This window comes from Neomonachus schauinslandi, chromosome 4 (assembly GCF_002201575.2).
Source record: "Neomonachus schauinslandi chromosome 4, ASM220157v2, whole genome shotgun sequence".
Classification (NCBI taxonomy): domain Eukaryota; kingdom Metazoa; phylum Chordata; class Mammalia; order Carnivora; family Phocidae; genus Neomonachus; species Neomonachus schauinslandi.
The window spans coordinates 85929311-85955507 of NC_058406.1; the positions used below are offsets into that span (position 1 = coordinate 85929311).

Below are 26197 nucleotides of genomic sequence, written 5' to 3' on the forward strand. Positions count from 1 at the left end.
AGAAGGTGAACCTCTATCGCGGTCCTTCCTTGTTTCCAGAATCCTTAGCGCGAGGCGGAAAAATACTCGTTTATCTTCAGCTTCTGTTGATTAGCGCGTTTTCACTGCGTGCTCGTTTTTCGCCTTCACTGTTGCGGTTTCTCCAAGGGAAATGGCGGCCCCTGAGCAGCCACTACCGCCGATGTCAAGAGGATGCCAGAGCTCTGCCTCGCTCTCCCCGCCGCGGGGCGACCGAACCCTTCTAGTGAGGCACCTGCCAGCCGAGCTGACCGCCGAAGAGAAAGAGGACTTGCTGAAATATTTCGGGGCGCAGTCGGTGCGCGTCCTGTCAGATAAGGGACGACTGGTAAGGGCGCGTCCGTCCGAAGCCGCCAGCGAAGGCCCTTGGGTAGACTCAGGGTGGGGGAAAGCTTTGACAGAAGGAAGTAGAAGAGGGTGGGAAAATGCGCTTGTGTAGTGGGGTCTTCCCTGTCTTCTCTCAGGTCAAAATGTTTTGCGTACCAAGTGAAGTTTTAAATGTCTTGAGCTTTTTAAATGTCACAGCGCTGTCGAAAAGAGCAGTGAGAAAGTCAAGGCAGAAGAATGGAAAATAGCTTACATCCGTTTTTCTGACCTATTTTGAGAATCTCAAAACTCCTCGGAATTTGAGAGCATTTCTTTTAGACTTAGAGTACTCGCAGATAAGAAGTACAAAGGACTTTTTAAAAATGTTGGGTTATTTATAAGCCACTGTTAAGACATTCATTAAAACAGAGGAGAAAGTACAGTAGTAACTTCAGTAAACCAGTTACAGAATTTCTACCCGATTTTTTAGGGAAAAAACTCTTAATAAAAATTTTTCTGACGGAATCAGTTGGAATAATATTTTTAAGACTATTAAAGGTTTCTACACAGGAGAAAAACGTTTCTACACAAGAATTTACCCAATTGTTCCATTTGCTTTTGTTTTAGATGGATTTCTCTCTGTTAAAATAGTAATGGTGATGTTAAGTTTCTGCAAGATGGTCTGTGATTCGGCCATATATCAGTGGTTTTAGTCTCCTCACGTGATTCTAATATGCAACCAGGGTTGAGAAGTACTGAGAAGACTGACCAATTTTGATCAAAGTGTCACCTATACCAGCAAATACAAATACTTTGTGTGGTTAGTTTAAGTACTCTTAATTAGGTCATCTTGGATCATCAGATTAGACAAAGTTAGAATGTGTTACATAAATACTCAAGCAACTTGTAAAAGCTTTAATAAGCACTGTTAAGAACTGATAACATTATCCGCGGTAATGATTCATTTACTGTTTATTTTTTTCTGATGGTTTTTAAACTTACAGTTTATATTTTAAAATAGACTTCTCCCATTGAACCCTTATTACAAGGATAAAGCACAAAGGAACCATGCACTTGAGAAATGATTTTTTGTTGGTAAACATTTTTAAACTTTATATTTGGCTGTATAGAGGGAAGTTTAAGATTTTTAGATATATTATAAACTGAAGATACTTTAAGGGTTGTCCTTTAGTAGAGTAGGGGTTTTAAACTTCTGGTCTGTTGAACTATTTGAAAGTGTATGTAAAACATGGTGTATATGTGTGTACACCTTTATATAAAAGGCTACATAGCTGTCATCTCAAGGAGCTCTGATCCAAAAAAGATTCAGAACTACAGTGCTGAAATTAATAAACAGCTACAGTGATCTCGATTTTCCATCCTTTTCCATGACTTTATTAATTTGTGAAATAACTGTTAGCTGGTAAAGTCAGATTTCTTATGAAAAACTGAAATTGTATTAGAAATAATTTGTACCTTAATTTCTTTTTCAGAAACATACAGCTTTTGCTACTTTCCCTAATGAAAAAGCAGCTATAAAGGTATGACTTTTTTAACTATGAAAGTTACCAGCAATTTCCTATTAACTAATCTTTGTTCAAAAGTGGAACATAATGTTGAACTACCGTTTTCAAAAACAAAAGCACCTGTGTTTCAAGAGTTTACCCCACAGACTGCATTTGGTTTATCAGTTGGCAAATCTTCCCCAAAGTTTAGGTATTTGGGCATAAGAATAGATTAACTGGAGGGGCGCCTGGGTGGCTCAGATGGTTAAGCGTCTGCCTTTGGCTCAGGTCATGATCCTGGGGTCCTGGGATCGAGCCCCACATCAGGCTCCCTGCTGAGCTGGGGGCCTGCTCCTCCCTCTACCTCTGTGTGCCGCTCCCCCACTTGTACTCTCTCTCTCTAATAAAAAATAAAAAATCTTTAAAAAAAAAAAAAGAATAGGTTAACTGGAAAGCAAATTAAAATTGTAATTTATATGTGATTAAAAATAAGTTGTAAAGAATGCAAAGACTGATAACGCTCACTATGGCAAAATAAGATATTTTAAGTATTAGAGGGAAAATACATATATTAAAAAATAAATCCTAGAGATGCATTCACGAAGGAGGTGACCTTTGAGGTAGACCCTTAATAATTAGTTGGGTTTTGAGAAGTAAACAAAGGGACATGGGCATTTCAGGTTGGGAGAACACTAAGTGAAGCTATCTATGGGCCATAGAAAGTTGTAGGTAGAGCAAAAACTAAAGGTTAAGATGGAAATAGGACTTGGAAAATAGGTTGAGTCTAAATTTGGGTGGGAGGGAGGGGTTGAATTTTGTTCAGTAGATACTACTTCTGGCATGATTACTTTTGAGCTGCGCAATAATATGGTCAGGTCTGTGAAAGATCTGGTAGTGTTCATGTAATGGATTAGATGCGGAAAAGATTAGTGGTAAGAAGACCAAGTGGAAAGTCAAGACGAGAAATGTTATAATGGCCAACGCAAGATAAAGGATCCAAATAAGTCTAGGAAAAAAACAAAGGAAAAAGTAGGTATATACTCAATAAAGATTGAGTTTGTAGATCTTGTGATCCCTATAGATATAGAGGTTAAGAAAGGGAATATTTGGAGATTTTTGGACTGAGGTTTTGGGTTATTACATTAGATGGCATTAAGGGCAGGATTCAGAGGATGTTTGCAAAGGTAGGTAATGAATTCCCACTGTTACCTATTAACTTGAAGAGTTGTTGAGCTACTTCTATGGAAATTTTTTTAAGATTTTTAATTTATTTGAGAGAGAGAGCACGAGCAGGGGGAGGGACAGGAGGAGGGAGAAGCAGATTCCCTGCTGGGCGGGGAGCCCTATCCGGGACTTGATCCCAGTACCCTGAGATCATGATCTGAGCCGAAGTCAGGCGCTTAACCAACTGAGCCACCCAGGTGCCCTGGAAATATTTTTAATATAGTTAAAAATATGGCTCTAGAGCTAAGACAGGGTCAAAAATGGAGTTTCTTGAATCAGGTGAATGGATATGGTTGCCCAAAGGAAAGTACAAGCCAGGAAAGGAGAATAGGAGGGAGAAGTTAAAAAGGAAGTAGAACTAGAAAAGAAATTATCTTTCTTTGTTGCAAAGAGAAGAAAGTTTTAAGAAGATGAGATCCTGTGATGACACAAAATGAGGAATGAATAGTCTTAATCAGTAAAGGGTTTTTTTATTATGAAACAATAGAAATCACCCAAATTCTCATCAATAGGAGGAAATGACACCTTATAGTATATTGGTAGGCTGGACTACTGTCAAAGAATGAGGTAAAATGAATATATATTAGTAAGGAATGTGGCCTAGATAGAGTACATGAATAAAGTTGGCAGACATTAGGTATGAGATGTAACGTTGGATTTTTGGAAATCCAATAGTACATATGTTTATGCATAGGGAAAAAAATGTGGCAAAGCTGTACACCAAATTGTTAATAAATGTCTTTCTGTCAAGGTGGGATTATAGAAGACTTCACATTATATGTATTTTTTAATGTATAGGATTTTTTTTTCTCAGAAAAGGTTCTTGTAAATATGGCGTAAGGTATTATAAATAAAATATGGTAATGAAACCCGCATTGTTTTATGGTCAAGATTTACTTAGAGATGAGGATGTGGAGCCAGTCAATGTCTTTGGGAAACATTTGTAGTAGAGAAGGAATGAGAAGATAGTAGCATCGGTATGGCTTTTAGGCTACAGTGTACATGACTGATAGATTTTTAAAAAACAAGGGTAGAGAAATGTTTAAGAATAGAGTAAGTAGCTGAGCGAGATGGGGAAATTAGTTAACATTAAAAGTGAACAACTGTATATCCTTGATGAGAATAGGTGTGATACCCATTTTGCCAAGAAGAAAGTTGAAGCAATTGAACTTAGATGCCCTGCATTTCAGACAATCAAAGGTTCACTGATAATGAAGAGGTTTAGAATTGATTTAGGGACTTGAAAATTATTGAAAACATTTGAAAATGAAAGAGTCAAGTAAGGATGCATAAAGATGGTAAAATAAAATTGTGGTCCTAATTAAGGCTTACAGGTCTATTTGTTCAAAAATATTACATGCTTACAATGTGGTAGATGCTGCTTTAGTCTTGGGATAAATCAGTGAATAAAATATTTACAAAAAAAAAAAAAAAGAAAATAGGGCGACTGGGTGGCTCAGTCATTAAGTGTCTGCCTTCGGCTCAGGTCCTGGGATCGAGTCCCACATCGGGCTCCCTGCTCAGCAGGAAGCTTGCTTCTCCCTCTCCCACTCCGCCTGCTTGTGTTTCCTCTCTTGCTGTGTCTGTCTCTGTCAAGTAAATAAAAAATCTTTAAAAAAAAAAATGAGGGGCACCTGCGTGGCTCAGTTGGTTAAGCGACTGCCTTCGGCTCAGGTCATGATCCTGGAGTCCCGGGATCGAGTCCCGCATCGGGCTCCCTGCTCAGCAGGGAGTCTGCTTCTCCCTCTGACCCTCCCCCCTCTCATGTGCTCTCTCTCTCTCATTCTCTCTCTCAAATAAATAAAATCTTTAAAAAAATAAGAATAAAAAAAATAAGGAAATAAAGACTTAATGTCCTCATTGGGGCTCATATTCTCAAAAGGGGAGGCAGATTGTAAATAATAAACTTAATTAATATTTTAGAAAATGATAAATGCTATGGAATAAAAAGGAAAAAAAGCAATACGATCAAGAGTGCGAGATGGGGATGGTTGCAGTTAAGATGATTAGGGTCATATTTGAGTAATAATTTGAAGGAGGTGAATTAGCTAAGGGAATATCTGGGGAAGGTGCATTCCAGTCAGAGTAATGGCTGGAAGAGGCACTAGTGTAGGAGAATGCCTGTCATGTTCAAGTAAACTAGAATGGCTGAAGCAGACAGAAATGAGGGGGATGTAATTAGAATTTAAGGTTAGAGAAGAACTAGATGCCATATCATGTAGATACTCTAAAGATCCTGGATTTTACTCTGAGTAAAATGGGGAGCTGTTGGAGTATTTTGAGCAAAGCAGTAACATAATCTAACTTACATCTTTAAAATGGGAGGCAGGAAGAGTAAAACAGGGAAATCTGTAAACAGGTTATGGTGGTAATTTAGCTCAAAGATGATAGCTGTTTGGACCAAGGCGGTAAGAAGTGGTTAGATTCTGGATATATTTTGAACGTAGAAGCAAACAAAATTTCTTGATGGCTTGGATATGTAACGTGGGTAAGAAGTCTTACAGATGATTCCAATATTTTTGATATGAGTAAGTGGAAAAATGGGGTTATCATCAACTGAAATGTGAAAGGCTCCACATAGAAAACATGAAAACATTTGGGGGGATGAGGATAGAATATCAGTGGTTCAATTTCTGAAGTGTCAATTTTGAGATATTTGTTAGACACTTGAGAGTTGTCTGGTAGTTTGGATATGTTTTCTTGGACTTCGGAACAGGCTTGGGCTGAGGTTATAAATTGGGGAATTATTAGCATAGCGATGGAATTTAAATTTAGGATGGTGATTAGATCACTAAGACGGTAGCTAGAAAGAGGACCAATAATAAAACTCTGGAGTATGCCAACATTTTGAGTTGAAAAGGCACAAGCCAAGAGATTAAGGAGTAGAAACCAGTGACCTAGGAAGAAAACTACAGGAGAGTAGGATTTTTTTTTTTTTTTAAGTATGATGTTTCAACATCAAGTGAAGAACATGTATCAAGGAGGGAGTGATCAACTGTGTTAAATGCAATAAAATGAAGACTTAAAGTAGACCATTGGCTTGGCAGTACAGAATTTGTTGTCTTTGAGTTGGAGACTGGATGGGAGGAGAGGAGTTGTAGGTAAAGGGCTTAGATAATTTTTTTTTTTTTTTTTTTTTATTTATTTGAGAGAGAGAGAGCGCGCGCGCGCGCATGCAGGAGAGCACAAGCAGTGGAGAGGGAGAAGCAGGCTCCCATCTAGCAGGGAGCCCAGGGCGTGGCTCGATCCCAGGACCCTGGGATCATGACCTGAGCCAAAGGCAGCTGCTTAACAGACTTAGCCACCCAGGCACCCAGGCTTAGATAAATAATTCTTAAGGAGTTTTACTGCAGCTGTAATTAAAGGGGGGGGGAGGGGAGTAAAGTGGGATTAATAGATGAATTAAGAACAAATTAGGATGGGAGAAGTAGAAGTATATTTGTGTGCTAATATGGATGATTCAGTACAGGACAGAAAATTAGCAATGTAGTTAAGGACACTCCCCATACAGAGTAGAAGAGAGACTGTTGAGTAGATGAGAGGGTGGGATTTAGTATACAAGTCAAGTAACTGGATTTAAATAAAAACATGGGTAATTAATACCTTATAGCATTGATTCATTAGCTGGTAGATAGGAGTTATTGTGGGAATTTGAAGTTCTCATCTGGTTGTTTCGGTTTTCCCAAAGTAGGAAGCAAAGTCCTAGCCTAAAAGAATGGGAAAGAAATGTTGTGAGGTTGAGGAGCAAGGAGAAAGTACAAAATAGTGTCTTAGAGATTAGTAGAAAAAATGAACTAAAAATGTGATAAGTATGGCATCAAGTTTCACCCCGAGATTTGCGGTTGTGGTCATGAGTTTAAAGTGAGTCAAGGCTGATTATGTTTGTTTTCTAACCATTTTCAGCTGCGTAGGTATAAGGAGATTTGGATTTAAGGAGATTTTGGTTTTACTAAGTGATAGGAAGCAGTCTCTTAATAAATGACAAAGACTAAGCACCCTGAGATTGGAAATGGGTAAGAAATAGCCAAGGAAATATTAGCAGCATTCACAAAGATCATGTATAAACTATTTGGAGATGTTCTCTAATAAACAACTTTTGATGTAATTATCAAATATTCTACTCTTGTTTTTCCAACTGAAGGCATTGACAAGACTACATCAGCTGAAACTTTTAGGTCATACTTTAGTTGTTGAATTTGCAAAAGAGCAAGATCGAGTTCATTCCCCGTGCCCCCCTTCAGACCCTGAAAAAAAGAAAAGGTATGTAGATCGTTAGGTTTTCCTAACATTTTAAAGTGTTTTTTAATCAATTGTATTGCTGTTGGGTTGTTTTCAGACTAGCAAGTAAATAATTTGACATAATAAATGATACATGTCTCTTGAATCCAGTACATTTATTTTTGTTCTTATTGTGCATTAGGAATCTGAGTGTTGATTTAATATTGAGAACTAATCAGTGTGAAGTGGGAAGAGGGTGGGGTGAAAAGCATCAGCTTTAAGTGGAGGAACATAACTAGTATAAAAATCCTTGTTGTATTACAGATAGCAGGGTGCCGTGGATAGGCATGGCCTTTGAAATCAAAGACTGGTATTTGGTTCCCAGCAGTAACTCTTTGTAGTTATAAAACCTTTACAAATTTGCCTTACACTAGTGGTTCTGAGTAGTCCTTGGGCCAGTGGCATCATCTAGGATCTTGATTGGAATACAGATTCTTGGGCCCTACCCTAATCCTACTGAATTTGAAATTTGGGGGTTGGGAAGGGGAATATAAGGCCCAGCAGTCTGAGTTTTAACAAACCCTCAATTTTTTACTCTATTTCTAAAGATAAGATCAACTTTGATTCTGTATTTTGTAGATCTGATGACCCTGTGGAAGATGATAAAGAAAAGAAAGAACTTGGTTGTTTAACCATAGAAAATGGAATTGCACCAAACCATGGGTTAGTGTTTTTTGTTTGTGTTTTGTTGTTTTTTGGTTTTGTTGTTCTGAGTGTGTGTGTGTGTGTGTGTGTGTTACAAATAAGAGATTTTAAAGGATTGTGTCAAGTCAATATATTGGTTAAACATGTTGAGCTATTAGAGTTTGTCACTGAATTTGGGTCCATTAAAATGTTAAGAGCTATAAAATAAGCTCTGGTAAGAAATACCTTATTTTTCTTTAGTGCAATCAAAAAACAGATTTCCTTTTTTTTCTTTTTTAAAGATTTTATTTATTTGAGAGAGAGCATACGCACGAGCATGAGCAGGGAGGAGGGGACTCCGCTAAGCAGGGAGCCCACTGGCCCAAAAGTCATTCAGAACGACCCTGAGATCATGACCTGAGCCAAAGGCAGACACTTAACCAGCTGAGCCACCCAGGCACCCCAAAGCAAATTTCTTCTTAAATGTACTTATTTGGGATTATAAGGAACAAGGTGAATCTAAAAGTACTGAATTATTTGAGCAATTATGTACTTCATCAGGTTACCTAAAAATGCGTTATTGATACGAAACTTACTAAAAGATGATAAGCATTTTAAATATATTTTTTAGGCTGACATTTCCTCTGAATTCATGCCTCAAGTATATGTACCCACCACCTTCAAGTACAATCCTAGCAAACATAGTAAATGCTTTGGCAAGTGTGCCTAAGTTCTATGTACAGGTAAGTAGAATGAAACTTAACTTTCCCAAAATAAATGCTTGAATAACTTGGTAAGTTATTTTCCATGCTACTTTTTATACTTTTCGTAATAGCATTAATCAGACTAATTCTAACAGGCAGTGATATTACAGTTATTTAAAGGTGTCTTCTCAGTTTGGATTGCTGTAACTAAGTACCATAGACTGGGTGGCTTCTAAACAACAGAAAATTATTTCTCACAGTGCTGGAGATTGGAACTCCAAGATTAGGGTGCCAGTAGGGTTAAGTTCTGGTAAGGGCCCTCTCCTGGGTTGCAAATGGCTATTTTCTCTTTGTATCTTCACCTAGCGAAAAAAGGAGAGAAAGCTCTCTGGGGGTCCCTTTTATAAGGAACACTAATCTCATTCATGGACATCTACCCTTATGACCTAATTACTTCCCAAAGACCCTACCTCCTGAAACCATCACATTGAGGGTTAGGATTTAGTATATGTATGTGGGTGGCGGTTAAGTCCGTTGCAAAATGTAATGAAATACTACTACATTCAAGTGAAGGTTTTTATAGACTATGGCTTAAACTTATTAATGTGTTTAATATTAATACTAATAAGCATAAGATAATTTGGGAAATATAACTTCTGGTAATTTTTGTTACTTGAGCATATACCTTTAATGGAGATTCTTTCTTAAAGGAAAAAACATAGTGGATCCCTCAGCAAATGCTTGAAAGTATTGACAGTAGTATGATACTTTTAAGTACAAATTATAGATATTTCTTTAATGTACTTTTTGTTTCATAATTCCGCAGTAATTGGGGAAATATATAACATTTTGGTAGCACTTACTGCAAGAACATGGTATTTTTAATAATGAGAATAATGAGTATTTGTAGAATTGACACACATTTTAGGAAGGGTAATCTGAGATATATCAGTGGCTGGTAATAGCCCTATTCTGGGATAAAGCAAGAAGTGGCCAGCCTTTGCACTAAACCAGGAGTGTTATTGCAAAGTTTTAAAGTACATAAAATACAAGATGTGAGTTGAATTACCATTTTACTATGTGATTTTCAATGTTTTGCTGCTTTAAGGTGCTTCATCTTATGAATAAAATGAATTTGCCCACACCTTTTGGACCAATTACTGCACGACCTCCCATGGTAAGAAATATCTTAGAATTTTAAAGATTCATGGGGCACCTGGGTGGTGCAGTTGGTTGAGTATCTGACTCTTGGTTTCAGCTGGGGTCGTGATCTCAGGGTCATGGGATCGAGCCATTCATTGGGCTCTGTGCTCAGTGCAGTCTGTTTAAGACTCCCTCTCGCTCTGTCCCCCTTAAATAAATAAATAAATAAATCTTTTATTTATTTATTTATATGTCAGAGAGATAGATAGGGAGAGCACAAGCAGGGGGAGCGGCAGGCAGAAGAAGAAGTAGGCTTCCCGCTGAGCAAGGAGCCCAATGCGTGACTCGATCCCAGGACCCTGGGATCATGACCTGAGCTGAAGGCAAATGCTTAACCAACTGAGCCACCCAGACTGTCTCAATAAATAAATCTTTAAAAAAAAAAAAAAAAGAATTTTGAAGATTACAACTTCTCTTCCTGAGGTGGGATTATTGAGGCTAACCTTCACAAATATTGCGCCACTAACTTCTAATGTGCATTGAAATTAAGGGACAAATATAAAGTTAATATGCTAGTAAGAGTTAAGTGGAGAACTATGAGTAGGAGAAAGTCAGAATGTGAAAGAGATGCTTTTGGTAATAGAGGCCCTCATTTCTGCCAGTGTTGTTCAATCCTTTGACCCAGAATGTTCTGCCATTTTATAAAATAATTGCACTTAACAAAATTATGTAAAATTTCCATTGTTCTGGTGTTATTGCATATAGAGCTTCATTTGCAGAAGAGAAGAAAGGTTGCTAATAATTTTTATTCAAATTTACTGTGCAAATCTATCTGTAACTTAGTCTATGTCTGCTATTGAATCATTCTAGTTACTATTTTGTTACAGTACTTAGTACTTGTTTAGATAATAGCAATGAGAAATTATTTTGAGTCCTAACATTTAAATAGAAAATTTCCTTTTTTGTTGTCTATTGCATATTGGCTGCTTTTCTAATGTATATACTATTAGCTTCATAATTTTCCTTTGTAATCCCAGCACTTAAATGTCTGGCACATTACAGGAATATCTTTGAAGATAAGCTAACTGCTATTAACATAAAACTCAAATCTTAGTCACTTAACCAGCATAAGTTATTTCTTGTACATGGTCAAGTGTATTCCAAAAGTAGGGCAGAATCATGTTCTATTCTGGTCATTCAGAAATTTCACTTGTCTTCACTATGTGCATTCCCAGATCAATGAGGGCATTACCATACATCCTGCAGATCAAGAAGGAAGAGATGATTATGGGTGGATTTTTTTTTATGCTAGCATTCTGTTGGCTAAAACTCAGTTACATGATTAAATCCAACTGTAAAGGAGGTTTGGAAATTTACTCCAGCTAGGTGCCAAGGAAGAAGAAACAAGTTTTGTGATCAACTAGCAGTCTTCTGTAGCAGGTGTTCCCTCAATCTGTGTTGAATGTGTAAAAGAATATCATGACGGAGAGAGATGAGAATAATGTACCTGAGTGGAAATGTTTTTTCTGTTCTATAAATATCATAGATTACCATATGATTACCGTTTTTCTCTTAATTAGTATGAAGATTATATGCCATTACATGCACCTCTTCCACCTGCATCTCCTCAGCCACCAGAGGAACCTCCTTTGCCAGATGAGGATGAGGAATTATCAAGTATAGAATCAGAATATGAAAGCAGTGATAATGAAGACCGACAAAGGTTTGTAATATCAAATAATATTTGTTTAGATTTTAAGAAGAGAATATGAGACAGATTCTTTTGCTCTTCTTAAATTTTACCTATAATTCTTCATAATTTGGGGTCATTAAAATTTGTCCCCAACTCCCCAACCCCTCAAGCATATATAATAGGTATAGATTAAGATCTGAGACCTAAGGAAAAGTTTCTGGATTATGAGTAATTCTTTAGATCAATGATTATAGTATTATGAAGTGCAATTGATCCTTGTTATTTGTGGATTATGTATTTGAGAATATCCCCACATGCTAAAATTTATCTGTAATCCCCAAATCAATACTTATAGTGCTTGTATGGTCTTTTGCCAATGTGGGCATGCACAGAATGGTGAAAAATTTGAGTTGCTTGACGTGCACATTCCTAGATGAGGTAGAACAGGGTGACATGCTGTCTTCTTACTTCATCTCCAATACTGTAAACAAGTATCCTTTTTGTGGTCTATTTAATACCAAGCCTTTCACATTTTTTATGATGTTTGTTGGTGATTTTGCTGTTTAAATTGGTCCCCAAGCATAGTGTTGAGGTGCTGTCTAATGTTTCCAAAATCAAGAAGGCTGTGATGTTCCTAATGGAGAAAACCTGTTAGATAAGCCTTGTTCAGGGTTGAATTATAGTGCTGTTGACTGTAAATTCAATGTTAGTGAATCAACAATATATAAAATAAGGTGTCCTTAAACAAAAACACACATGAAACAAGGTGTGTATTGATCAGTTGGTGAAATGCTAAGAGTATAGGCTTGCAGGAACCCAATCCTGACTTCCCCGGAGGGGCATTGATTCATTATTCACTGATTCTTTGTGGAGACTTCATAAAACTTTAACTATCTTGAATAACAAGAATAAGAATGGATTGTATTCGTATTTTTTTTCAGCTTATTCCCCTGAATTTTATTCTCAGAATAAATTTCTAGAGCATTTCTGTGGGATTTTATACAGAACAATTTGTAGTAACTAATGCAGATGAATTTTTTTTTTTTTTTAATTGGTTGTTCTTGACAACCTACATACCTTTTATTTAAAGATTCTGGTGAAAAGCAGTAAATGGTTAATGTTCAGGTGTATAATCCACAGCATAGCCTAGAACAGGAATTGCTAAACATTTTCTGTATAGGGCTAAGAGTTCTGTTGTAGTAGGAAAGCAGTCACAGACAATACCTAAAGGAGTGGATGTGGCTGTATTCCAGCAAAACTTTCTGATTACGGGAAGAGGCAGCTGGCTGAATTTGGTCCCAGGGCAGTAATTTGCCAACCTCTAGCCTAGAAGACCACTATGGGCATATGATGGGAATTTTTTATTTATTTATTTATTTAAGTTTTTTTATTTTAAGTAATTGCTAGACCCAGTGTGGGGCTCGAACTCACAACCCCAAGGTCAAGAGTCACATGCTCCAACTGAGCCAGCCAGGTGCCCCAAATGATGAGAATCTTAGGTAACTGTGTACAGAAGTCAGATACAGGAGGGGTTGACATGAGTCAAAATCCAAGTAGAGGGGCACCTGGTGGCTCCGTTGTTAAGCATCTGCCTTTGGCTCAGGTTATGATCCCAGAGTCCTGGGATCGAGCCCTGTATCTGGCTCCCTGCTCAGTGGGAAGCCTGCTTTTTCCTCTCCCACTCTCCCTGCTTATGTTCCCTCTCTTGCTGTGTCTCACTGTCAAAAAAATAAATAAAAACCTTAAAAAAAAAAAAACAAAAAACAAACAACCAAGTGGAGACTCCAGGCAATATTTACAAATAATCAACAACAATATGACTATTATTGAGTCAATGTTAACTTAAGTACTCTCTCAGTATGCATTCTTTTTAGAGAAAGAGTTAAAAATGTAGGTGGAGCCAAAACTACAAAAATGGGGTGAATGGGGTGTCTTGAATAGAGACATTTAGGAAGGCTGGCAGTTCTTGATAGACTAACTTGTTGCCAAATAAAGAACGGTATAAAGTGTTGCGTTGGGTTCATTACATAACCTATGTACATTTTACTTTCTTTATAAAATAGTGGTAGTAATTTCAGGAATGCTTTATGCAGGCTGGCCAAAACCTTTTTTTGTTTTTTTTTTTATTCTGGTTTCTATTTAGGGATGTAGTGAGGAATTCTGCAAGTAATTCATCTTGAGTAATGAGAATAAAGTCTTTGCAAAAACAATGTTTCATGCTTTTCTATCTTTGGGAAATGTAAACAAAAACAAAACCATACTATTTATTTAGCAAGTATTTATTGATTACCTAATTTATGCCTGGCAGTGTTGAGAGGCTTAGTCTATTTTGGGTGAGCAATTTGTGAATAGAAACATGTTTTGTATAACTGGATTTATTCATAAAATTTTGGGCAAACCTTGATTGTTAAGAGACTTTACAAATGTATAGCATGTGTTTATTACATTTTTCTTTACTTGGTTTAAAGCTTATTTTATCCACATTCTCCTTTCTTGCAATTTGTGTGCATGTTTATTTTGCTTTCAAATTTCACAAATGTAACTGTAGAAATAGAGCTGTGACTAGTGATTGTGAGCTTCTGCTCTGGAAACACTGTGTCTGATTCTGTGGAAGATACAAAAATGCCTAGACAGGATCTATTTGAAATATTACACTCATAATGAAGATAAACTAGGTACAATGTATCAATTATCACAGCTTGATAGTTTCTTATAAAAAGCCACTTCAAAGATAGTATTGAAAACTTTGTTCTCAAGTAAGTTATCTTGTTCATAAAATGATTCATGTGCAATGATTTTGAAAATGCTTTAAAATAAAAATAACTTCAGTTTAGACTCTTTAATTAGAATAAGAATTAAAATAATTATACTGTATTTATAAGGTCTTTTTGAATATTAGTCAAAAAAAGGAATAAAGTTACATAGGTTGTATTACTGTATCCTGTTCAACTTTCTGGCATCAAGTGCAGCCATTTTATTTGGACAACTAATAATTTTCATAATAAAACATATCTTTAAAAGGTAAATTGAGGGGCACCTGGATGGCTCAGTCAGTTGAGCATCCGACTCTTGATTTCTGCTCATGACATGCATGATCTCAGGGTTGAGAGATAGCCCTGAATTGGGCTCCATGCTCAGCAGGGAGGCTGCTTAAGATTCTCTCTCCCCCTGTCCCTCTGCCCCTCCTCCTGCTTGTGCGTGTGCATACACAAACACACACACACACTCTCTCTCTCTCTCTCTCTCAAATTCTCAGTTCCTTTAAAGTAAGATAAAAGTTGGCCAAGGAAATTTAGAACTTGAGCTTATTTTAAATTATCTTAATTGATGGCTTAGAAACTATACTTCTATGTAGATCATAATTTATAATATAACATGTATAATTTATAGTTTATATTACATGCTTGTACATGAAGAATTCTTTACTTCCTCTTTTCGTAATGTAGAATGACCAAACTAATGGAACTAGCAAATCTTCAGCCCAAAAGGCCAAAAACAACAAAGCAGCACCATGTGAGAAAAAAGCAAAAAATAAAGGATATATTGAAAACACCTTCATCTGCTCCACATAGGTAACTTTGTTTTGGATTATGAAATAAGGGTTTTCTGTGTACTTTGTCTACTTGCTTAAACCATGTCATTTGTAAACAATTACGGTAGACATTTTACCTGCCTGTTTGCCGTGGGATTCTATATATTTTAATATATTAATCACATAAAATTAACATGAATTGCAATTTTAATTTCATTTAGCTATTCTACAATGTAAATTTCCCTTGAACTTGTAAGTAACTTCAAAAATTGAGAAAGGAGTTTGTTAGAAATCTTTTTTCCATTTTGAAGGAATAAGTCCTAATCTGTGTTTTTTTTTTTTTTTTAATTTCACATTAAGTATAAATATGATGTATCTTTCTCACCAATGTATGGTTCTCACCTACGTATGTCTTGATACCACATCGCATGCTTTTAATCTCTATCGCAGCACTGAACAATTAAAGATAAATAACGTGAACCAAATTCAGTTTTCCAGTAGCCACATGAAAGGATTAAAAAGCTGATGAAATTAATTTTGATAATATATTTTATTTAACCCATTATATCCAAAATATTATTTCAGCATATAATTAATACAAAGTTGTCATAGTTTGTTGTGTATTTTATATATTTATATTTTAATTTGGGCAGCAATATTTCACGTGCTCATTAGGACACATGTGGCTAGTGGCAATTCTGTTGGACAGCATAGCTTTATTTATGTATGTAGAATACAGAACATAAAAATGCTTATATTAAAAATAGAATGAATGTCTTTGCATATTGGTAAATATCTTTAAGTTTGGAATCAGTAGTCCCCAAGTACTGTCTCTGTCATTTAATGAGTGATATCCTTTAATCTCAGTCTCCTTATTTAACTAGTAATTTAATAGTATCCATATTAGCAAATTTGTTAGGATTTATTGAAGTATTAAATGTAAGATATTTTGTGCAATGCCTATGGTATTGTGAGTGCTTTGTCAGTGTTAAATTTAAGGTAAATGGGAATAATGTTTTACTTAGGATTTTATTTGCAATTGCCAAGTAATACTGTGACTATTTATAAACAGCAGTTTACATCCAGTGCTGTTACCTTCAGATGTATTTGACCAACCACAACCTGTAGGTATTAAGAAAATTGAATTTCATATATCTACTGACATGCCATCTGCATTTAAGAAAGATCTAGAAAAAGAACAAAATCGTGAAGAACAAAATTATGGTAAGCACATTCTAGTTCTTTAATATGCTGTGTAAAAATTCTTCTCATTCTGCTTTTTGTGTTAGAATTAAATGTTTAAAATATGCAGTTAACCTTCCTTAATGTCATGGAATATTATCCATTTTGAACTTTTTCATTAACTAAAATTAATGCTTAATGATGGAACCATTACTGTTGCCTTTTACTAGTAATTTAGGGTGAAATTGAGTCTTGTTTTTGCTGATGTTTACATGAAAAATACAATAAAACAGTTCTACTGACTTATTTTTTCATTGTTAGTTGTGATGTTCTCTGGTTTTATTAGTATATTTGAATTACTGATTAGGAAACAAGCAGTGTGACTGTTACGTGTATTGTAGATTTCATGTAAATATTTTTTTATCCAAAAGACATGGAAGATTAATTACTAAGATACTGTTCTTAAGTTTAAAAGACAATTTATTAAAATTACAGATATTCTGTTTATTGTAGGCATTAATTTGATATAATGGCATTCCTTTGTTCCTTAATTTTAATTTGATAAATAATACAAACTTATAGAAAAGGTAATCAAAACAGGAGCATATAAAGTAAAAATTTAAAAAATTTTACCACCTCAAACCCGTCTGTCCCCTATCTCACTACCATTGTTAATAATTAGGAATATAGCTATTCTTCCAGACCTTATCCTATACACGTGTAAACACATTTTCTCCTCTTGTTTTAAATGGGCATCGTGTTTTATGTAGTGTTTGCCATTGACTTAATATTGACTTACTGAAAGCATACAGCCTAGCAGGCTCTGTGCTAGGCACTAAAGGACAAGCTAGATGTGGTCTCTGATCTTTAGGAGTTTAAAGTCTAGTGGGAGTAGCTTACTGTATCAACATAAAAATACATACCTTATTTTTTTTATGGCTGCATAATGCTGCATAGTACAGTTGTATGAATCTTTAATCATGCTCTGTTGATAGAAGTTGAGGTTGTTCCTGTTTTTTTACTATCTGAGAAACTACTGGAACATACATTTTGCACATGTATCTTTGAGCATTTGTGTGAATATGCGATCAGAGTTCCAGTAAGTTTTGCAAATGTAGTGAGTGGAAAAACTGATTTTAATTCCTGTCTTTTCCAAGATTAGTGAGAAGGCATTGCCTTTTCAGATAGTTGCTTTTATTATTATTATTATTAAGGAGAATAGAACATATTTAACAGTTAAACTTGATTTGTAACTTTACAATATTTCAGTGTATGGTGTGAGGCTTCCATTTGTACTCTTGTCCTGGCCCTGCTGGCATTAGGGGTGGGCTTGGGTCAGCCATTGGATCATAGTCTCCACCAGAGAGGCAGCATGTGCAGAACCCCTGCCCCAGAGCACAGTGCCTATCACAGAAGAGCAGTTGATAAATATTGGCTATGAGAAACAAACAAGATGATCCAAGTAAAATAAAATGCTTGGCATGGTGCAAATGTCTAAAAATTAGCTGCTATTGTTTGTTGAATAAGTGAACAGTAGGTAGGGCACAGATAGCTTTTTTGTTTCAATACTTCTATTTTTCTTTTTGTATCTTTTTCTCTCTTATTTCATGTTAGTCACCCAGACACAAATTTTTACTTTTTTAAGCTTAATTTACTCAAGGGTGTAGACCAGTATGAGAGGATGACAGTCCTCCCATTCTACATCAGTGTCAATTAGTAAAGTTGAAGTAACAGGAGAAGCAGTCTTAAGTTTTTCTCTTATTGATACTTTCAGGCCACAGGAGATCTGTTTGTACAACAGTTTTTCAACATTATAAAGAAACTTTTTATAATTCTAAGTTTAGCATATTCTTTGCATCATTTTCATAGCTTTTTAGTTTTTTGCTTGTTTTTTGGTAGTATGACTAGAATTTTTCTAGTGAATATTTAACCCTATCCTTACTGTGCCAGTTTAATTTTTGCTGAAGCTAAAATTCATGTTTTGTAAATGAAATCCATTATGTTGCTATCTGAAATTAAAAATTTGTGGTGTTTTTGAATTTTCCTAATTGAGTAATTTCTTGAGTGTGAATACTTGTTTTTCTTCACTTCTTATAGGTTCTAAGAGTAGAACTGACTTCTTTTTGGTGGGAGGGTGGGGAAAGGCTTAATGAAGCTTTTTGGTATCCTCAAATTTCCATTTGTCTTATGATTTCAGCATATATGCTGATCTTAATCTTTTAATCATCTTTGATAAGATTGAAGATTGAAGGCTGTTTCATAATATTCTGGTGTAGCACTATGAAGTCTTCAAACCCACTGTATGAATAATCTTGAATGAGCACATTCCATTACGGAATGCCTTTGATAATTATGTAATTTATTTAATGAACTACAGATTTATTTCATATAATTATTAATAGTTCAAAGTGGATAGGTTAAACAGAATACTTATTATTGACCCCCCCCCAACACACATTCTGCCTATCTTGCCCAATACATTTTACATTTTCGAGGTGCCCCTCTGGCACCTCAGACTAAATACGTTGAAAATGAATTCATTTTCTTTCCACTTTGCAGACCCTGTAAGTAGACCCACCAAGCAACCATTTGGCTGCTTAGCTATTGTCTGGCTGTTCTCATGTTACAGTGGCAGAGTTTAATAGCCATGACAGGAACCATATGGCCTGCAACGCCTAAAATACTTGCTATTTGAACCTTTACAGAAAAAGTTTGCCTACCCCTGTTCTAAAGCATTGAGAAAAACACTTAAGAGTTTTAGTGCCAAAAGATATCTTTAAAAATGGAAAACAAAACCTGTTTTGAAGGGTAGGAATTTTTAATGGCTGATGTTAATGTTAATCTAATGTTTTAGATTTACCTGCTCCTGGAGGTGATGCACCCAATGTAGGATTTGGAAAAATCTTCCCTAAACCTAATTTGAACATCACAGAAGAGATTAAAGAGGACTGTGATGAAATGCCATCAGAATGTATTTCTAGAAGGGAGTTGGAAAAAGGCAGAATTTCTAGAGAAGGTAATTTCATGAAATAAACCAGTGCCTATTCTATGTCTTTGATGTGTCAGAAACAACAAATCTCTTCATGTTCTTTACCTTAATTAAAGGATATATATCAAAACATCTTCCCAGTTAATGTTTTTAATCACTGCTTTTGGTTTTAATACCCATATTTTGTAGGGAGGAAAGTATCTCTCGATACAGTGTTCTCAGTCTATCTATGGAAAAAATATTTTTGTTTTCATTCCGAGAACTTTTTATATAACATTTTAAAAAAATTAAGGGGCCCATGGTCTGGAGTTTTGTATTCCAAATACAGTGGATATATCATTACAATTCTGTGTTTGAGATGCATGCAAAGCAGTTGTTTAAAAAAAAAAAATAGTTTCAGTTATTTGGTAATTAAAAGTCTGTGTTTAAGGATTTTATATCCTAACATGATAGTTTTCTTCTAAAGAATTTTTCCTGCTTTTAGTACATTTTAGGGAATTATTTAGGGGTTTTAGATTACATGTAGCATGTTACAATATTTCCCGTAATAATGGGAAATAAACTTCCAACTAGCATTTTTGCATAGAACATCTGTTGTCAGGAACTGATTATTGATACTAGGAGTAGTGGTAGAAGCCACAGTTTGTATGAATTACTTGATTAGGTTTGAGTAATTCGTTCTTACATCTGACTGTGTTGGTGCCTGGTGGTTTGGGAAATTGACTTAAAGCAAGACAATGACAAAAGTGATTGATAACCTATTTATTTGCTTCAGTCTTTTTTTAATAAGGTAACTTTATCATAAAGGAGCTTCAGTAGTAGATATTTTATTGGACAAGTTTTAGTTATTTTAGATGGCCTGAAATTTTTAAGCTTATTTTCGTATTATCAATTCAGATTTTTAATGAGTATTTTTATTAAGAACATTGCTATTAATGGTTATGGTTTTGACATTTTCATAATGCTTGTTTTGTCTATTTAACACTTGTATTTGAATGTTTTTATAGTTTTTCTTTGAGAAAAGTAATGAAAATATCCTAATGTATGTCCTCCTTTTGTTTTGCTTTTAATAAGAAATGGAAACACTTTCAGTTTTCAGAAGTTACGAACCTGGTGAACCGAACTGTAGAATTTATGTAAAGAATTTAGCTAAACATGTTCAAGAAAAGGTAAATAGAAATTTGTAAATTGACTTTATTGTTTTACCTTTTTTTCCCCCTGAACCTTCTTACTTGTCTTTTTCTTATTAAAATTCTAGGACCTTAAATTTATTTTTGGGAGATATGTTGACTTTTCCTCAGAAACACAACGGATAATGTAAGTGGGAGTCATATTCTCAAATTATGTTTTGTTTTTATCTGTTACAAATTAGCCCTTTTTTTTTAATCCCAGCACTTTCCCTATAGAGATAAAAATTATAGGAAGACATGCTCTTATGTTGCCTAATTATTAGATGTCTAAAGCAGTAGTCGGCAGAATTCTTCATAAATGGGCAGATAGAAATATTTTATATTTTTATTTTATTACAGGCCATACAGTGTCTGTTGGAGCTATTCAGTTCTATCTTTGTAGCATGTAAGCAGGCCTAAACAATACACACACTAATATTTATGACTGAGTTCCAATATACAAACAGCATAAGTTCCAGCCTTAATCCCCAGTTCTAAAGCAGGGATTCGCAAACTTTAACCTGTATAAGAATCACCTGAAGAGCATAGTAAAAGCGTTTCCTGGGTCCATTGAGGTTGAGGTAGGGCCTATGAATTTGTATTTCTAAAAAGCTCATGGATGATGCCAAAGCTACTGGTCCAAAGACTACATTTTGAAAACAACTGCATTAATGACTCATTCAGGAGTATAAGTAGCAGTCCGGCAAAATTTTTCAGATTCTTAACCTTGGCAGTAGCTTCCCTTCTTTTAATTAGTCTGCATTAATTAAGCAAGGCTCCCAATTTTGTGAGAGCAAAAGGGGGATAGGATTTGTAAATGATATAAAAGCTAATGTTTCGAATTAGAATTTCATTCTTTAAAATGCCATAATTAGCTAGCTCCAAAGTATGTAAGACCCTCGGCCATATAAGTTAGAAGTAGGGAAAAGTAGAAAAGGTAAAGAGATAAGACTTTGAGTGGAGGTAATATGGAGGATAACTGGAACTAAGTTTTATTTTAATCTTTTGATGTCTTATCTGGCCTATTTATACTCATTAGTGGCAGATATCTTTTCTTAACCAGTATACCAAAAGTTTCTTTTGCTATGCATGCAAAATACTAGTCCTTTTTCTTGTTGCTACCTTTGAATCATGATTATAAGAAACAGAAAAAAATATGTATGAAATGTTTCATGTACATAAATATTTGTATACATTCCTCTATTTTTAGTGTTGCTGTAATTAAAATTTGAGGGGGAAAATAATTCTATATGGAAAAAGCTATATACATCAAAATGATAAATTAATAATTGCTTTTCGTGGGAGTAATTGTGTGAATTTAAAAAGTCACTGCATTTTTTAATGCTCTGTATAGACTATTGCAGTTGTAGGAAGTACTTTAGTTGTAAATTATGGTCTGGTTTTTCTGACTTTTGAATATCGTTTTCCCAAAAATGTTGAAAAATGAACATGTTATGGAATAATAGAACATTACACTTGGGAATAAAAAATCTGGTTTGTGTTTCTACTCTAATTTTAGCTGTCTTTATGACTTTGAAGAAGTCATGCATTCTCTGTAGACGTCACCTATAAAATGATGATTTTGACTAGATCAATAAGGTCATATTCTACTCTGAAGTTCTGTGTCACTTTTCTGTGGTTCCTCTGAGCCTTTCTATTCTTGGTTATATAGTTGTTTTTTTGTCACTTGAATAGATAGTATTGAGTTGGCTGTATGAAATTTTTTAAATATAGAGATAGGAAATAAAAATTTAAGTTTGTTTTTAGAGTTCCTAATATTATAATTTTTAACTTACATAAATACACTTAACAGAGCTTTAGAAGGATATATATAAATTTATTATCAAACTTACTTTGAATCAATTAGAACAGTATACAAAACATAATTTTAGAAAGTCCGAGTAATGTTCTAATCAGACAGTATAGTCATTTTTACTCTGAAATGGCAAACATTTTAAATGTTCAACACATTTCTATTCCCGTGATCACAATTGTTTGATATTCTTCAAATCAAAACCGCTTTTTCTTCCTTGACTCCTAGGTTTGATATACGTTTGATGAAAGAAGGTCGCATGAAAGGACAAGCTTTCATTGGACTTCCAAATGAAAAAGCAGCAGCAAAAGCTTTAAAGGAAGCTAATGGATATGTTCTTTTTGGAAAACCTATGGTGGTTGTATCCTTAAATGATCCATTCCAAAGACAGTGTGTTTTTCAGTAGAAGGGTATACTTGAAACTATTTTTTTTTTTAAGATTTTATTTATTTATTTGAGAAAGAGCACAAACAGAACCGGGGTGGGGGCAAAGTGAGAGGGAGAAGCAGGCTCTCTGCTGAGCAGGGAGCCCGATGCAGGGCTTGATTCCAGGACCCTGGGATCATGACCTGAGCCGAAGGCAGACACTTAACTTACTGAGCCACCCAGGCACCCCTTGAAACTAATTTTTAAGTTATCCCTTAGAAATCTCAACAACTGGTATTCTAGCTTACTCAGTTATAAACATACTTAGCTGAGTCATATGGGTAGTTAGATTTTTATTGGAAAATAAAGGAACCTCAGTAGCATGAGGTTATTATAATTTAGCCATGTCTAAACATTTCATTTATACAGGTCCGAAGTACATTTTTAGGCTAAGCCTAAAACACTACAGTATCTACAAATATACTTGGAGTCATTAAAAAAATGATTCATTGTAGTTTTACTCTTTTATGTTTTATTATAGATATTACAATTCATATTTCTATTTGAAAATTTTAACAACCAAAATATTGATTAAACATTCTGCTTTTAGTAGTTAATGCAGTTTGCAAACTAGAAATCAGTGGGATAGATGGAGTGAAGGTCCAGATGTAAAAAATAATTATAAAGAAAAGGTAAATTTTTTACTTCTGCAAATCATGGGCAGCAGGTAGGATGCACTCAAAAATAAAAAAAATATTTGACAAATAGCTGAGAGTAGGAAGACAAGTACAAGAGATACATTTTAAAAACTGTACTCCTGCCCTACATTAGGAAGTTCTTAGTAATTATTTAGAGAAGACTACTGTCCTGTTTGTGAAAGAAACCTTAATTTTTAAATATTAGCAGTTTGCTCGATCTGCTAGACCAAAACAAGATTCTAAAGAAGGAAAAAGGAAGTGTTAAAAATTAATGAAGGTAAGTGTGGATATAACATAATAAAAGAACAAGACTTTCTTGAGATAAAATGAAGTATAAAAGCCTTCTAGAGTGATAATTCAGGTATCTCCTAAGGTTTTTAAAGGATAATTGATCAGTTGATCCATCTATCCATCCATGTCTCTATCACTCTGTGTGTGTCATTGTCTGTGCAGTTAGTTCCCAATAAATTTCAAAATTTTAACTACAGAATAAAGCCCAAGTGTATGTAAAATTAAGTTTGGAGAATGAATTTATGAGGGGAATATGTCTTTGTCTTAAAACTTTTCAACCTATAGGAAAGCAGTGGTTCCTAAACTTCAACATGTATTACAGTCACCTGAAGGGCTGATAAAACAGCTAGGCTTCCTTCACCCTCATCCAGAGTTTCTGATTCAGTAGACCTGGAGTAGGAGCCTTGTATAGTCTACCATGCCAGTATTCCTGTGCTGAGACTGGGAAAGTGTCCACCAAGCCAAGACCAGTTGGTCACTCTTAATGGGGCCTAAGAATTTGCGTTACTGATTGCACATGTCACAGAAGTATTTACATATTTTTTTGTGGAATGAAATCTTTTGCCTTTCAAACAAGTAATTTTAATGCATACTTAAGTAATTTAATGAATAAAAATGATAGAATTAACCATTTTAAACTTCAAAGTTTGTGTTCTATTGATTTAAGAAACCTGAGTGGAAATATATTCTTTGTGTTCTATTTTAAATCTTTCTGCCTTTATATTTGGAAGAACATGAAGTTAACTCAGTCAGCTTTACTGGTGTTAAGCTGAAAAAATCATATAACTAAGGGAAAATTTTAATGTTTATTCCTTTTGTGAAATGCCTTGAATATTTGAATTTTGTGATCTATACTGATGTAGTCAGAATTCTTACAAATACCTTAGTGGAACGGTTAAAAATTAACAATTTTCAGTGTGTGTTTAAAAAAATCATTTATTTATAAATCTAATGTGAGAACTGAGAAAAAAAATTAAACTGCATTCTGCTGTTCTTCTTTAGAAGCATTCCTGCGTAAATACTGCTGTATTACTGTCATACAAAGTGTATCCTTTCTTGTTGTATCCTTTTTGGGGCAGTGTTTTCTGTTTTTCCTAGAAATGTTTTGTCCCTCCCCTACCCATTGATTCGGATTAAGCAATAGTTTTTTTTCTAATTTATTCAAATGAGATATTTCTAAAATTACCAATGTTGATTGGACAAATCACTTACGTGTTTTTTAGATCTGTTGCTGAATTTTCTATGCTGTTCTTGAGGTTATGTAATTTTTCTAGGGAAAGTTAGTGAATCAGGTCAACTTACTTACTTGGAGAATGTATGCATCTGCTTCAACACAGAATTTAGTCTTGTTTCTTATATTTATGTATTTCCTAAACCTAATTCAATAACATATGCTTTCTGTTTTATGATGTATCTGGTTTAGGTGTTCTATATAACGTATTGTAAAATTTGGGGAAAGGATTTTTTTTCTTTTAAAAAAGTATATAGAAAAAATAACTGAATTTCTTTGTAAATTCCAAGAGTAGCAGACTTCATATCTGAGGTTTTATTATTGATACTTCCTTTGAGATAGATAGCAAGTAGAAGTATTTTTTTTTCCTCTTTCTTTCTCTAAACAAAAGGAATGAGAAAAGAGGAACAGAGGGAAGAAGACATAATGTTGACTCAGGGTAGCACCTTAAGTGAAAAGAAACAATCTGGTAGGTATATGTAGTAACAGTGGTTTCCAGACTGGTTGATGACCAGAATTACCTAAAACAGTGGTTTTTAATCTTGGCCACATTTTGGAATCACCTGGGAAACTTAAAAAAATCTGATGAAGGAAAAAAACAGGCTAAAATGTACTGATGTCAGGGTTTCTCCTCATTTTGATTTAATTGGACTGGCGCACAGCACATACTGGAATTTTTCAAACCTCCTAATGTGTGACCAAGGTTGAGAACCACTGAGGAAGGATTTTTACATTTAAAGATTCCTGGACTCTCTCCTAAAACTAATAAATCAGAATTTCTGGGAATGGGACCAAGAATCTAATTTGAAAAGGTATCTTTAGTAGTTCAAGGGCTGACCAGTTTGGATACTAATTTGTTAGATTAAAATGGTTAGGTGCTTATACCAACCTAGCCATCCAACCTTCTGTAAGTAGGAAAATCAAGAATTGGAGCCTCTGCATGTTTTGCAAATCCTGCTCTTGGTAGTACTAGGAAAGCAATTCAAAATTCTGTTAATAATTATTATCATTCAAGAGTACAAAAAATTAGATATTGAAGTTGCTGTTTTTTGTAGAGACAGTTAAAATGTTTAATGTTATAAATCACAGTTTCTATATAAGCTGTTTATTTAGACAATTAAAAATTTGTACTGACATGATTCACTAATTTTCTAAATATGAATGTGTTTTAAAATAACTAAAAGCTAATGAGCTGTTTTATAATCATAATTATTTTTAATGAACTCTTATGATGTTTTAGGTTCCTTCTGATTCCATGTCTTCCAACTGCTTTCCAACTTTAAGGAGAAGAAATTGACACCTGGACTATGGAACTGTGCGTAACAGCTTTTAAAGTATATTTAAAAATTAAATCTATATGCATTTAAATCATTTTATTGGAGATATATTACATGTATTTTAATCATCTTCCTCATATATAATAAATTATTT

The 26197-nt window shown here is 34.7% G+C and overlaps 1 protein-coding gene across 3 annotated transcripts; it reads left to right on the plus strand.

The window, feature by feature from the left end:
* RNPC3 (RNA binding region (RNP1, RRM) containing 3) lies at positions 1-26197 on the plus strand. Of its 3 annotated transcripts, none has more exons than XM_044914084.1 (15): positions 1-346; positions 1818-1865; positions 7195-7313; positions 7911-7994; positions 8587-8698; positions 9768-9836; positions 11383-11525; positions 14942-15067; positions 16103-16251; positions 19064-19225; positions 20273-20367; positions 20457-20515; positions 22409-22541; positions 23450-23521; positions 26007-26197. In XM_044914084.1, the coding sequence occupies exons 1-14, from the start codon at positions 152-154 to the stop codon at positions 23507-23509; spliced, it is 1554 nt and encodes a 517-aa protein (XP_044770019.1). In that variant the 5' UTR covers positions 1-151; the 3' UTR covers positions 23510-23521; positions 26007-26197. The 3 variants fall into 3 exon arrangements, with proteins under 3 accessions (XP_044770019.1, XP_021545729.1, XP_044770018.1); XM_021690054.1 differs by having other exon boundaries at positions 16100-16251; positions 26007-26156; XM_044914083.1 differs by lacking the exon at positions 26007-26197 and adding an exon at positions 24538-24730 and having other exon boundaries at positions 16100-16251.

What these genes read in the sequence shown, in the direction of transcription:
- RNPC3 (XM_021690054.1), top strand. Translation starts at nt 152, where the DNA reads ATGGCGGCCCCTGAGCAGCCACTACCGCCGATGTCAAGAGGATGCCAG. An exon ending in TGCCTAAGTTCTATGTACAG is followed by an intron (nt 8,699 to 9,767) that starts GTAAGTAGAATG and finishes TGCTGCTTTAAG; the next exon opens with GTGCTTCATCTTATGAATAA. An exon ending in AGGCAGAATTTCTAGAGAAG is followed by an intron (nt 19,226 to 20,272) that starts GTAATTTCATGA and finishes GCTTTTAATAAG; the next exon opens with AAATGGAAACACTTTCAGTT.